Raw genomic sequence first — 15,240 nt, forward strand, 5'->3', positions numbered from 1 at the left:
TCATGGCATGCATGCCATTTCAGAATTCTAAGTGGCTTTTTACTTCCCTATTCAGAATCTGCAAAACATTTCAGGTTTCAACTCCTGTATGTTCTAAGGTATGTAACTGAATCTCTTCTTTCAAATTGCTAGCAGTATTATCCATAGCAAGTATTATCCTAAAGTTAGATTTATACTAGTAACACAGATGTTACCTTTGTAAAAAGTTTGAAAATTCAAGCTAAAGAGTGGCGCGGGTCCCAAAATATGGCCAAAAAAAAAAAAATTCCAAAGCTGCCTCCATAAATTTGCCTTCAGAAAATTTACCTATCATTTTTACACCTTCTAACATTTTTCCATGAGAGAAAAATAAAGTTTAGGGGAAAGGGCACAAATAACACTCTTAAGTTTCCATTTAGAACATCCGAGGTGTTACTGTTTCCAAATGCTTATCAGCTTGTGACAAAATGAGTTCACAAATGCAAGTTCACACGGAGTATCTACCTTGGCTTCTCTTCTTTGCATTGAGCCAAGTAGGAGAGGTGATATTAATGTTAGAATCAGAGACTATTTGACAGGACACAAAGAGGACAATGCTTTCCCCCAAAGCAAAACCAAACTCATCGAAGGCTTAAAATATCTCCATTTGTTCAAACCTATCTCTAGCTATAGGAATGAGCAGGTGATCTATTGAGCTGCTCTGAAGAATACCCTGAACACTGTAAAACCCAAGCATTAGCAGTGAATGAAAGACACTGTCTCTCCTCTCTGAAGTCTCTGTAAGTCCATGAGATAAGAGTTAGGAGCTCTTCATCGTGGGTACCAGTTTTCAGCCAGCTTTAGCATGTCCTACAGAACTCCAACCTGTACACAATGTTCTTCAGCCAATGAGAACAAAGCCTGGCCTTCTAACTGGAATTCCATCCTCACAAGAGATGGGCTCTTGAGCTGCCACGTGGCCCAAGAACCCACATGACCATCCATTCACCAGTTTCCACCCCCATCACCGCTCCAGAAGCCTACTTTATTTGATTCCCCCCTTGCTAGAAGGCAAGTCCTGCTCAGATCCTCCAACCTAAGTCTCTAAAACCCTACTTCAAATGACTGTCCCTGAACCCCGAGTCACTGGCTAAGAAATTCTTCCACCAACTGGATGATCTAGAACCAAGATGCTACCCTGAAGAAGGGGGTGGATCATCAGAGAGACTTAAGCATGAGAAGGATCTGGCTGACTGTTGCTAACTGAAATGGACCATGAAACCCAGAATATAGGCTATAGGATATACAGGCTGCCTCCAGAAACTCGGAACGACTCCTCGTTGACAACCAGCAAGGAAATGTGATCTCGGTCTGACAACCACATGGAACCGAATTCTGGCAACAGCATGAATGAGCTTGGAAAAAGATTCATCCCCCAGAGCCTCCAGAGAGGAACACAGCCCTGCCGATATTTTGTTTCAGCCTTGTGAAACCTGGAACAGGGTATCAGTTGAGCCTTGCACGCAGACCTCTGACTTAGAGAGAATGTTGTTGTTTCAAGTCACTTAGTTGGTAGCCATTTGTTAACAGCTGTAGTAGCACCTAATACAGCGGTGGTTCCAGGGCCACCACCAAATTGCCTTCAGATTGTTCGAAGCCTTCATAGATTGGATAGGTTTCAAAGTTCCTTTAGTTGTAACTATTAATTTATATAACCCACCCTTTCTTCTCTAGTGTATTCTACTAAAAGTTCTTCATCTGTAAATGTTCAGAGGGGAATGCCTGGGTGGCTCAGTCTTGGTTAAGGGTCTGCCTTTGGCTGGGGTCATGATCCCAGAGTCCTGGGATCAAGTCTCCCATTGGGCTCCTTGCTCAGTGGGGAGTCCGCTTCTCCCTCTGCATGCTGCTCCCCCTGCTTGTACGTGCATGCACACACACACTCTCTCTCTCTGACAAATAAATCTTAAAAAAAATTTTTTAATCTTAAAAAAAAAAATCAGAGGTAGAGGCCCTAAAAGGTAAAAAAAAAAGGGGGGGGTAACTGGAATCATTGTGTAGCTCACCAGGAAATAATGCAAAGAGCACTAGACTGCGCATTCAAGAGTGGGTGCTAGTCCTGATACTATTGTTTCATCAAGCCGCTGATGTAACCTAAACCTCAGTCTCTGTGATCTCCAGAGCCCTTCCACCACATACATTCTATGCTGTGGATTTCTGGGGAATGAAACAGTTGAAAAAAAGAAGTAAAACTCGCATTAGATACCCTGCCACAGGTAAGGAAGGTAATTGAAAAAGGTCTCAACAAAATGCCCCCTAGAGATTTTACTTCCAAATGTATGCCATCAGCCGCCTCAGACCTCTATTTCCTGTACATCCTGTTAATACTGATTATCTGAAATCTGAGAGGCATTTTATGGTCAAAGAGCCTTTATCAGTGATTGGGGCTTTAAATGGCTTCCTTAGAGGAAAGATAAAAAGATAAAGAATAAAGTTAGATTTGTGCAAAAAATGTATCTTTGGAACCTCTAAGAAAAAATCAATACTGATATGTGAGACCTATCTCACGTACCTCCTTATGGAGAAAATTTCTTAAGAGTCACAAAGAAAGAGTCACTAAGCTCTGTGTTAGGATTATTTGCAGGATGGAGAAAACATTTCTAATAAGTGATATAATACCTACGTAAGAAGGATTGAAAGCAATTCTCTACCTACCCACACCTGGCTTTCCAATAACCTATGCACCCTAACAGTCACTGCCACCCTGCCATAGCCTCTCCCACCCCGAATACCCATGACAAAGGTGACATCCATAGTGGAAACACTTCTCCCCTCCTCCAATTATCTCCTCAGGGGCCAACAGAGCTAGATGCTTTGCTCTAGTACAGTCCCCATATCCACAGATCCAGGTATCTTAGAACTAGAAGCAGCCCTATTCTATCCAAATTGATATGGAGGACAAGGGGCTTCCCCTTTGGGAACAATTTCTATAATAATAATACTCTAAAAATTGACACATACACTGTAAAGCTAGCTTTATGGTTTTGAAAATGGTAGGCAATGTAGAACGTAGAAGAATGGTGGGTTTTGAAAACGGTAGGCAATGTAGAATTTTGGAATTGTCGATCAGAGTCCAAATATATTATTACTACCCCATCCCCCACAGCCCCCCCCCCAAAAGACTGTAAGGCTTACACTTGTTCTCTAGCATCTCTGCTACATAATAATAGCTCAACTACAAAACAAGTCATTTTCTTCTCTGAGCCTCAGTTGGCACTCAACCAGTATTTGATGGGGTGGTTTACAGAGGTTACACTCAAGGCTTACCAATATTTGACAGGATGTTTTAAGGTGGTTACACACTAGATAATCTTGAAGATCCCTTTCACCTCTGACAGTCTATGATTCTAAGATAAATGAGTTTTCTGAGTTAAGTGAGCCTCAGAATCTTATTTATAGCAGTTTCTATGCAGAAGGGTTATATATATCTTAACCAACTTAAAAGTAAACTTTGGGAACATAATCCATTTGAAGTTGGGGTCTCCCTGTAGCTCATAAAATATTATCTGCCATTTTCCTTTACATCCTTCTTACTGCAGTAAATATGTACTATCAGGTCAAAAGTATTACTTGAAGAAAAAGAACACATTACAATTAGAGTAAGAAGGCAACAGGGGCGCCTGGGTGGCTCAGTCAGTTAAGCAGCCAGATCTTGATTTTGGCTCAGGTCATGACTTCAGGGTACTGAATCAAGCCCCACCTTGGGCTCTCTGCTGGTGGAACCTGCATAAGATGCCATCTCTTCCTCTCCATCTGCCCCTCCCCTTCTCTGTCAAATAAATAAACCTTAAAAAAAAAAAGAATGATAAGGCAATAAAATATTGCCTTTTCTTTACCACTAATAGAATCCTATAGTCATTTTAGAATCTTAAACTTTTCTTTTAAAGATTTTATTTATTTGACAGAGAGAAGCAAGAGAGGAAACACAAGCAGGGGGAGTGGGAGCAGAAGAAGCAGGCTTCCTGCTAAGCAGGGTGCCTGATGTGGGGCTTGATCCCAGGACTCTGGGATCAAGACCTAAGCCAAAGGCAGACACTTAACAACTGAGCCACCTGGGCGGGCACCCTGACATCTTCAACATTTTTTGAAGATTTTATTTATTTATTTATTTGAGGGAGAGAGAGAGAGAGAGAGAGAGAGAGGAAACACATGAGCAGGGGGAGGGGCAGAGGGAGATGAAGAAGCAGGCTCCCTGCTAAGCAGGGAGCCCAAAGTGGGGCTTGATCCAAGGACCCCAGGATCATGACCTGACCCAAAGGCAGATGCTTAACTGACTGAGCCAACCAGGCGTCCCTGAAATTTTCTAATTAGAAGAGGACAAAGGAATTTCCCCTTGCTAGTCTTCTTCTAGCTTTGTTGCTTCCTCTATTACTGCAATTCAATAAGCCCCTATGAAATAACTCTCAGGTGTTCAAATCTGGGAGCTATATAAAACATGACACTCCAGCAAGACACAGTTGGGCAGGGTGGCAGAAGACTTTAAGATGCCCCAATTATTCCCACCTCTGGGAATTCACACATTGGTGTAATTCCCTCCCCTTGACTTTGGATGGAAGTTGTGACTTGCTTCTAACAAGTAGAATATGGCAAAGCTGACAGGACATCACTTCTATAATTATATTACAAAAAATTTAACTTCCATCTTGCTAGCAGACTCTACTAATACTATCCCGTGCTGGCTTTGAAGTAAACCACCATATGGAGTAGCCCACATAGCACGCACTGAGGTGGCCCCAGGCTTATGGCCACAAAGTACTAGGGATCTCTGTCCAACTATCTTGAAAGTGCTGCCAACTATATGAGTTTGGAAGGGGAACTCCCAGCAGAGCCCCAGCCCTGACCAACACATTGATGTCAATCTTGCAAGACTCTCTGAAGCAGGAGACCCAGCTAAGCTATACCCTATTCCTGACCCAAAGAAACTGTGAGATAGCAAATGTATCTTATCTTAAGCCACTAAGTTTATAGTAACATTGTTACCTAGCAAATGATAATTACTACAGGCAGAAGAAACACACATTGTAATTGGAAAAGGACTTTGAGGCAACAGAAAAACAAATTTGAGATAGGAAAGTTTGGGTAATAAAAGATCACTAAGGGATAAAGTTTGTTTTGAAATATTTCATGAAGAGCTCGGGACACCTTAAGTCTTTCAAGAATTCAGATTGGCAGAGAAGGAGAGGGGACAGTACACAGGAAGAATGAGTATCTTGAACACTACTATTACACTGAGAAACAGTGGGAAAGGACTGAAGATATACAATGGGTCTAGATCACTGGAAGCCTGGAATGTTGAATAGGCTCACCTTTAATACTGTACGCATCAACAACACTAAAGTAAATGCTCTTGAGCAGGGAAATGAACATAAAAAGTGTTTGAAAGAACTTAATCCTATCACAGCATAAAGGATGGAGAAGATTAGAGATTAGAAGGCCAAGAATAGATATGCTAGCACAACAATTGTCCTGAGGTCAACAAACATGTGTGGTAAAGAGACTCACACTCCCAAATAACCAAAGATGAGCATATTAAAACTATGAAACGGCATTTCTTGGTTAACCAAATGAGTAAAAAAATAAAAACTAGTAATACTAGCAAAGATAAAGCAATCTCAGACATTGGCAGGAATGTAAATGGAACAGACTTTATGGAAAGCCATATTCATCAATAATTTTTATTAATAATCTTAAAATAATCTTAAAATATTTATTAGTAGTTTTAATCGTATCCTCAAACTTGGTAATTCACTTCCTAGAAAATATTTCAAGAAAATAAATTTTTTACCCATTCAACAAACATTTGAGTATCTACTACATTCCAGGTACTGAGGATACAGTACTGAAAACAGACCTCACCTCTGCTTTCACAGAACTTAGAAGACACATTTAATAAATAATCACAAAATATATATGTAATTACACATATTATAGGACACAACGAGAATATTTTTATTTATATATATATATTTATTTATTGAATAATTTCATTTATTTATTTATTTATTTAAGTGCATTCAACACCCAACATGGGGTTCGAACTCACAACGCCAAGATCAAGAGGCACATGCTCTTCTGACTGAGCTAGCCAGGCACCCCGTGAGAAAGTATTTTTAAATACCTGATCTAAATCGTGAGATCAAAAAAGACCTTTCTAGGAAATAACATTATAGTGAGGACTAAAGGAGGAGTAGAATTTAGGCACATGAAGAAAGGGAGAAACTTTTCTTGTTGATGGAGAAAACAGTACTCATTCAAGCAAGAAAGAGTTTGTTGTATTCAAGATTTTAGAGGATTTATTTATTAACTTATTCAACAAATATGTATGGAGGTAGGTCCTAGTAAGTACCAGGTACTGATACTTACTGAGGATAAGAAATGGGAGAAAATAGTGATCAAGATCAAGTTGATAAAACAGATATAAAAAAAATTCTACAGCCATGGTAGGTATGGTAGCTCTGGTAGTAATGAAGAAAGATGTATCAGGAAGTGAATGAAAAAGGAGGAAACAAATGCATTTGGCAGGTAAAAGTAACAAGCGCAAAGGCACTGTGCCTTCTTTAAGACCCAAACAGGATAGACTTACCTGAGAAAGGTATGTTCAAAACGAATGAATCCTTAAAAATATTTATCTTCCATTTATAGATAGACTACTTAGATGGGTCAGCACTAAAATGTGTACATGCAGAGGAGAAGTAGAGATCAAAAATAAACAAACAGGGGGCCCTGGGTGGTACATTTGGTTGAGTGTCTGGATTTCGGCTCAGGTCATGATCTCAGGGTTGTGAGACTGAGCCCGGGTGAGAGTCTCTCTCACCTTCTCCCTCTCAATAAACAAACAAACATTTATACTTAAGGTATAGCTACACTTGGGAAACAATTTCTTCTACAGCAATCCATGAATGGCTCCCAACTATGCTTAAGCACTCAGGGAAAAGTAACCACTTTTTTTGGAATAATAAGCAGGCTCTCTTTGCAAAAGACCAATATACATAAATATATACAAGGGGTGTGTGTGTGCGTACACACACATATATATAGTGTATAGAACATATAGTACATAGAGAATATCTATATCAGTATATAGAAAATACAAGGATTTGAAATTAAAAATTGATCAAATGAACTTCCATAAGGTTAAGTGTGAAGAGTGACATTTATACAAACCTTATGGTGACAATACGCTTGGAACCATCAGCAAGTTATAAAGGGAGCCATAAACATGAGTATGACCTCATGTGAGCAACAGATCTGAGGGAAGAGAGCTCTTTTCCTCCTGTTTCCACAATTACCTAATTGGTAATATTTCATGTTTGGTACATGTCACCAGCATTGAAGAGTCAAAATGTATTGGACAGCATAGACACTACCCACAACAACAACAAAAGATGTGGAATTCTGTACTATTTTGCAACTTCTAGGAATCTAAAATTATTTCCAAAGAAAAAGTTTAAAAATATATGAATGGGCTATCTTGTTATCAGAAATAACACAAGGCCTAAACATTGTGTTAATTCTATAAAGCAATAAAAAAAGCGATAAATGAAAATCCTCCAAATTACTCTCCGTGAGTCCAATTTTCACTTCTGTCAAGGGATGCAGGGCCTTATCCAGAATAAAGCTCATAGTCTGTGTTTGATATTCCACTGACCAACCAGACTTTTGAGAAAATCACTTCAATCTCTCTAAATCTCTGCTACACCTACCTCACAGCATGGTATCATATGCTTGCCAACTATGATATGCTACACAAATAGTCACTGTTATTATTTGAAATTTTATTTATTTTAAATGCATTAGTCCTTCTTTCAATGGGGGACTATCTCTGAGATATGATTAACTATCTGGATTTCTTCAAGTTTGTGAAATTATCAAATTAATCTTAATACTTTTCAGGAAGGGCCCTGATTTAATAAACAGATTTATCTAATAATAAATATAGCTACTCTGGGGTAGTTGGGTGGCTCAGGCATTAAGCGTCTGCCTTTCAGGTCATGATCCGAGGCTTCTGGGATAGAGCCCCACATTGGGCTCCCTGATGAAGAGGGAGGGAGTCTGCTTCTCCCTCTCCCTGATACTCCCCTACTTGTGCTCACTCTCCTGTCAAAAAAGTAAATAAAATCATAAATAAATAAAGCAAGCTACATTATCCTGGAAAATGCTTCTTCACTGTTATTAATTGAATTGAGTAACCCATTACTTTGGTTAATTCTGAATACCTGTTTTCATTTATTATGCTTGTCTAATCAAGTGTGATGGGACATTAATATACAGTGTGGACAAATACATTGACATCATACCTAAGATATGTTTGATGACATTTTCCTCACAGACATTAAAAATGAAGTCATAGCTCTCATGAAGAAAAAAGACAATTAAGACAGGAATTTCATAAAATGCAAAAGATGAAGCTTGAGAACACAAAACAAATTTTAAAGTCTGACAAAGAAAATGTTATCTTTCATAAAATTGGAAATTGATGTGTACTGTACTTATAAATGATGCATCACAAAATGTTTCGTTATACCTTTAATGTTTCAAAAAACATTACCATCCCTCTGTCGCCCATCAAGTACAATCTTAGGAAGAAAAAAATAATTACGTTATTTCCTGAGTTAAAACTTCATGTACAATCTAAAGGCTAATGGGAAAAGAGAGTATAGGTAGAACCCTCTCAAATCAAGCCTTTACTCATTAAAACCTTAAGATAGTTAATTTTAACTTGGCAGCTAATTTTATTTCCTGCCAATGTATTTACAGACCAAAAACAGGACTAATTTGAGGAGGCAGTTAAAAAAATAAAAATAAAAACACCAACAGGAGACATATAAAAATAATATTCAGTAAGATATTATTTTTATAACAGTAAGAAAAGCAGGATTTTTTACCCCCCTTCATTCAGCCAACAGTCTACTCACTTCCGATGGGTGTGGTCCATGCCACTGTTTGGTATTGCTTCCAACTTTGCATTTTTCTGCCCACAGATATTTCCATAGCTGTCGTATCCTGACACTAGTCTCGCTGCTGCACCTGTTGCTATTGAAAAGCCACAAATAAATCCCTAGAAAAAAAAAAAACAGAAAAAACATACAAATAAACCAGTTCAATAACAACAGTCACTACTTGATACGATAATGAGCTTCTTTTGTCCGCTGAAGGGAACAAAGAGCTATCTCTCCTTATTGCAAACACTATTCTACTGTTTTCCTGGGATTTCACAGAAGCAGCACAGAGAAGTCCACAGGGAAACACTATTTACTACCATAACAAAACAAATCTTAAGCTCTGACATCATAAGATCGTCTATGCCTTTTATAATAGAAACAGCGGCTTCTCTGTATGGAACATCTGTGCTGTGCCAGGCTCCTACTAAGTGCTTACCAGACATTATCGCTAATCCTCAGGATGGGGAAACTGAGACCCAGAGAGGTTCAATAAGTTGCCCAACGCCAAAGAAGCTAGTAAAGATCAGAACATTAAATCAAACCCTGCTTGTTTCATTCTTTACTTTTATTTGGTTGTAAAGGAGCTCTGTTAAATGGACAACAGCAACAGATGAAAGAAAAAAAATTCAAAGAAGAATAGGTGTGTGGGTTTTAAATTATTATCACTCCGGTGCACGCAACACTCCTGTTTCCTTCCTGCAGTAAAGCTGTATACAAGCCAAAGAATTATGCCATGAAACACCACCATGCTTTTAAAACTGCAGACGCAAGGAGAGGGAGGCACTGGGTCTGTGTGCCACAAAGGTCACTCTGTTTCCTGGGAATAGGCTTCATCACAGTGCCAAAGGCAAATAAATGGTAGATGCTTCGGGAATGTATCATACCTGCTGAGTCAAGTACGCACTGACCAAGACAGAGCAATCTAGCCTACATTCACTGCAGGGAGCAGGCGTAACGATAGGAAATACGGTGAATCACTACAGATAAACTGAACTGGGCGAAAAGACTGGGGTTAGAAAAATCTTGCAACGTGGTCATTAAAAGGGTGAGTTTTTATTATCCTTCATGAAGTGGCCAATGAAGGCAGGGATTATCACCGTTTAATGTATTCTAGCCACGTCTCAGGAGTAGGACACATGTAAGCAGCTCAGCTAGATCTTGGGCCCACGGTGCTCAGATCAGTACCCACATGCACCTCCTCCAAGAAGAGTGTTTCCCTCTTAAACATACTTTCCTAAAAAGGCAAACAAACTCTTTTTTTCTAAATAAACCCTCTGGTTTTATCTTGCGGGTAAGGAAAGGGAAAGGAGGGAGAATGTGGCTCTAACTAATAGAAACTGCTTGAAACTGTGGCTTATAAAAAAGTCCACTCCAGGGCGCCTGGGTGGCTCAGTGGGTTAAGCCGCTGCCTTTGGCTCGGGTCATGATCTCAGGATCCTGGGATTGAGTCCCGCATCGGGATCTCTGCTCAGCAGGGAGCCTGCTTCCCCTCTCTCTCTCTCTCTCTGCCTGCCTATCTGTCTACTGTGAACTCTCTCTGTCAAATAAATAAATAAAACTTAAAAAAAAAAAAATTCCACTCCAGAGAGGACCGAATTGTTGCTCTCATGCCTTCTGATCCCTGCCAAGTTATGTTAAGTCTCCGTCCCTCAATTTACTCACCTGTAAAATGGGATAGTGAGTGTATAGCTCGTAAGAGCGCTGTATGGATGAAATAAAATAATCCTGTAAAGTGGTAAGAATCCTGTTCAGCACACAGTTAGAGCTCAATACATATTAGCTATTATTGTTGTTAGAAATGAGAATGTGTAAAGGAAACGATCACGGGTTCGGGGTCAGATAAAGCTTCGCTGATCAATGGAATACTGATGACTCTATATTCTACCTGTGTGACATTGGCCAAACCTGCTTAATGCTCTGTGCTTCAGTATTCCCGTCTATAAATTGAGGATAAAACCACTTACCACAAAGGCTGCTATGAGAATCGCATGAAATAATGCATGTAAGTGTCTGTTTCAATAAAAATGTTAGTACCCTTCTGCCTCCAAGGAGCAGCTAACTGCTTGCACTAGGGTTAGGCAGAGGCTGGTCGGGCCCACTCATTCACCCGTGCCTTTTGCCCTCTCCCTCCCTCTCTCTGGATTCCTCCATGGAAAATGCAAGAGAGTTCCATGTCAGGACCTCAAGCCAACAGTAAAACATGAGATAAAAACCATTTAAGCCCCTGCACACATACACATGTGCAAGCCAGCATGCCATTTTAAACGTATCGATGAACTTCCAATTAGGAAATCCCACACCGAGCAAAACCCGGAAGTGGAGGTAAACATTAGGAGGTTTAATAGCTAACCTTTCCAACACAGTTCTTTGACAAGAAGAATCAGAGAATAACAGAAAGGGCACCCAGAGAGAGCTGGATTTATACCCTGGCTCTACCACTTATTACCTACGTGACTTTGATCCAATTACATACTTGGAGTGTTTCTTCCTCATCCCTCACAAAGCACTATCATCTATTTCATAGAAGATATGAATGTCATGATGAAGACTAAAGGAGAGAGATAATGCATCTCTAAGCCCTAGCTGGTCTGGTACATGGCTGGTCATAAGACATGGTAGCTGTTAGTGGGAAATTTGAAGGATAAAGCCAGACTACAAGAAGTTGACACCAATAATTGGGGACTAACCAAAAACTCCTTCAGTTCTCTCCTTTAGCACAAAAATTTCTAGGGGGAAAATGAGTGATACTGTCAGTAATTGTGTCACCACACAGAAACATTCAGACCACAATTACAATCTTCTTTCACTAGCCTGAAATAGCAAAGCCCTTGCATAATTAAAAGGTTATGTTCTTCTTTCACTTTTTATAGAAATTTTCTTATGTTTGATAAGTACTTTGTGTTACAGATTCCTTTAAATGGTTTCTGATTTCCCTTTCTGACTATTTTTAACAGTACTGTTGGACATGTGAGTTTTCTTCTTCTTCTTCTTCTTTTTAATCATAAGCCACCTCACATCCCTCTGGGATGTAGACAGAGGATAAATTATAAACGTTACATATATATGGTAAAATGGGACACTGATGTATTTTCACCCAGGCCACTTAAATTTCTTAGTTGCTTAGTAGCTTCCAAAGCCATTAGAGAAGAGAGGTTGAGAAGCTGCAGGGGAGAAAGCAAGGAGAAAAAAGTAAGCTAATAAGATAGGAAGAAACCATGACTATTATCCCAGGGACTTCCCATATGGTAGAAGTACTGACAATGGGGAACTAGGCCAAAAATAATTAAAAATACAATCGCCTTAAAAAAAAAAAATTCTGAAGTCCAAATGCAGGAAGCAATATAGTTTCATATGAGAAAAAAAATATGGTACATGAAATTAAAATAGGATGAGAGAAACTTTACAGAATGCACTCAATAATTTAATGGCTCTAAGCAGGGAGAGGAAGAGGCATTCAAGAGAAGGAAATCATATTAATGAAGCAAATGATAAGGGGGATGAGGAAAGCTTTTATACGCCTATAGCAGAGAGCGATCACGGCAGAGAAAGTAAGCCTATTAGTAAGGAAGAGAACCGTGGCTAAAAATCTTAAAAGGACTGAGTTTCTGAAGTGCTTGCAGAACTGCTCTTTCGAGAGAGAGGAGGAGCAGACAAATGGAATCACAAACAGGAGGTGACTCAAGTCAGATCAGGGCATCTGGTGGTATGGATCCCAAGCCAGATCTTGCGAACTCGTTAAGTTCCCTATTGCCTGAGCGGGAGAAAGACAGTTTGCTAATTAATGAACTGGGTTCATTATTTCAATGTAAGAAGGAGGATTTGCTTAGATTCATTCACTATTAGTCAAAAGGAGGGACATACTTTATTTCACAAGCATGTTTGAATTTCAAATCTGGAGGCTTAACATCCAACTGAGCAAGGCAGATGGCCTTAGTTTCGGTTTTGGGGGGCAGAAAAAAAAATGGGTCAGCCAAAACCTGTGTGGCAGGTGGGGATGAAATATGAATATGGGAAAATGTTTCAAAATAAAAACACGGCAAAAAAGATCTTACTCCTACAGCTCTCTCCCAGGGATTCAAGAAAATATGCCCAGACCCTTTTTCCTCAAATACTACCTCCTTAGCTCTATCCCTAATCCTCTACCTCTATCCCTAAACTCAACCAAAGCTTGGCAGTCAATCTCCTAGTAACTAATTTGTCAAACCTCAAAGTAACATTTGGCTTCTGTTTCTCCTCTTTGTAGAACCCTGAGACCTGAAAGGCTATTAGGACTCAGCAGACAGGGTAAGAATGTCTGATGCACAGCTAATATTTATACAAACAAACAAAAAATTTAAACATTCTCCCAATCTTCCAGATCTCTCTAAAGTTTAATAGGATGCATTACTCTAAGAAAGAAGAAAGAAGCAATAAGCAAATATGACTGGAAGCCTAGAAAGGCCTGTCAATAAGCATTTATCGAGCACAATCAAACAGATGTCATGCAGGGGACGAAAAAGTTATAAGACATCAAGTTTACCCTGAAAGACCTGACATGTTCTCAAAAGATCAGAAAATAATGAGGTGTGAGGAAGCAAGATCAGAGAGGCTCAGTTTCACGGGCAGCCGGAGCAATGAATAAAAGAAATAAAACACATGGGCAAGGAGTGCTAAACACCAAAGCCAGCATGGCCTCAAACGATCCTTATGATTGTGGGGAAGTCACTTTAAATACTGAGACTCGGTTTCCCTACCTGTCACGAGGCTTGAACTAGGTTAATCTATAAAGCCCTCTCCTCGTCCCAAATTTTATGACCTTAAGGAAAAGTAGGTAGAGAGTAAAATGTTTCAGACTATACTTGCAGGAAGTAGGATAAACACATTGGGTCCAGCACAGTGACCGAGGATACAAAAAAAAAAAAAAAAAAGAGTGGACTAAAAGCAAATCGATTCAAACCTTAACAACAGTTTAAATAGCAAATTTTACATTATGTGTATTTTACAATAATTCAAAAAAAAAAAAAAGGAACGAAACAAAGATTTAACAGAAAGGAGGCAGGTATTTGGATCAGGTAACCTCAGGATAATTTTGGGCGTGCTATTCCTACTCTCTGATCCTACCATAGCTCAGACCATCACTCAGATGACTAAACACTGCAGTCAGTCTTTGAGTCTTTCACTTTGTGCTGCATGCTCAACAATAGTTAATGAGGTAGAAACACTAGGCGCTGGGAAATAGACTAGTGCTATAAAATAAAAAAGGTCCTTGAAAGTGGTCTGAAGGAACAACATATGCAACGTCGTCTCCTACCCCCAGCTCTAGTCCAGAGCCTTCTCCAAAACTCCCAACTCTGCCTTTCCCACTGCTTATCTTTACCCACACCCTACCTCCCCTGAACTCATCTTCTCATTCCACATTTCCCCAGGCCACTTTTCCTTTCCTCCATCTACCCTGTCTGCCTTTGTAGTATCATCTCTTACCAGACCACACAGGTAAGGGTATGAGTAGAGCGGACTCCTTGGTCTCCCTTCTCCATGCCTCTGGCCATTACTCTCGCCTCCTAACTGCACCAGAGGAAGTAAGAATGCTAAACTGTTTGCTTAGAATCTGAAATCCTGACGAGACCACTTTCTCCTGGCAGGTGAGGTTACTGTGTCCATGTTCCAAACAACAGCTTTTCTATTGTTCCGATTCCAGGCAACAAAGGAAGGACGATTCTCGAGGCCTCGCCTTCTAGAGCTCTTCTCTTCCAGGTCCAATCCTGCCACTGTGTAACCTAGACAAGTTACTTAACATAGCCCTGTGCCTCTGTCTTCTTATCTGTAAAATGAGAATGATGTTAACAACAGCAGCGACTTCATTGTATAGCTGTGAAATGTAAATGTTTCTGTGTCACATGCAGAATAGTCCCAAGTCCGCCATAAGCAGCGCCCGGTATCAGGAGTACGTGGTAGGGCGTCACCACTGTCCATGGTGAGCACTCCTATCAGGGCCAAGGAGCCCCCTCTTTCCTGCCTCATCTGGGCAGAGAGGGTCCAGATGGATCGATCTCTTCTCTCTTCTCACTCATACCTCTTTCCCGCGAAACAGAAAGCAGTCACACTGTCCTACATGGGAAGGATCTTTGGGCCACACAGCCCACGCTTCATTCTACAAGTTGTTTTTATGAAGGAGCTCTTCACTGAGTATAATCAGGTGACTTTCTGGCTCCTAACACAGTGCTTTGTTTATCCATCTCATTCTTGTTCCTTCAAGTACACAGAAACTGTGGTTTGGAACTTACAAGCTGCGGTCAGATTTGAT

At 40.0% G+C, this 15,240-nt stretch overlaps 1 protein-coding gene across 3 annotated transcripts in view; it reads right to left on the reverse strand.

The window, feature by feature from the left end:
* The window catches only part of SLC44A1 (solute carrier family 44 member 1), a 202,368-nt gene that overhangs the window by 127,085 nt on the left and 60,043 nt on the right, over positions 1–15,240 (reverse strand). For all 3 annotated transcript variants that reach the window (XM_059411153.1, XM_059411152.1, XM_059411151.1), the window contains exon 3: positions 8,931–9,073. In XM_059411153.1, the coding sequence (XP_059267136.1) occupies positions 8,931–9,073 (143 nt within the window). The remainder of the gene's footprint in view (positions 1–8,930; positions 9,074–15,240) is intronic.

Source organism: Mustela nigripes, chromosome 9, assembly GCF_022355385.1.
Source record: "Mustela nigripes isolate SB6536 chromosome 9, MUSNIG.SB6536, whole genome shotgun sequence".
NCBI lineage: Eukaryota > Metazoa > Chordata > Mammalia > Carnivora > Mustelidae > Mustela > Mustela nigripes.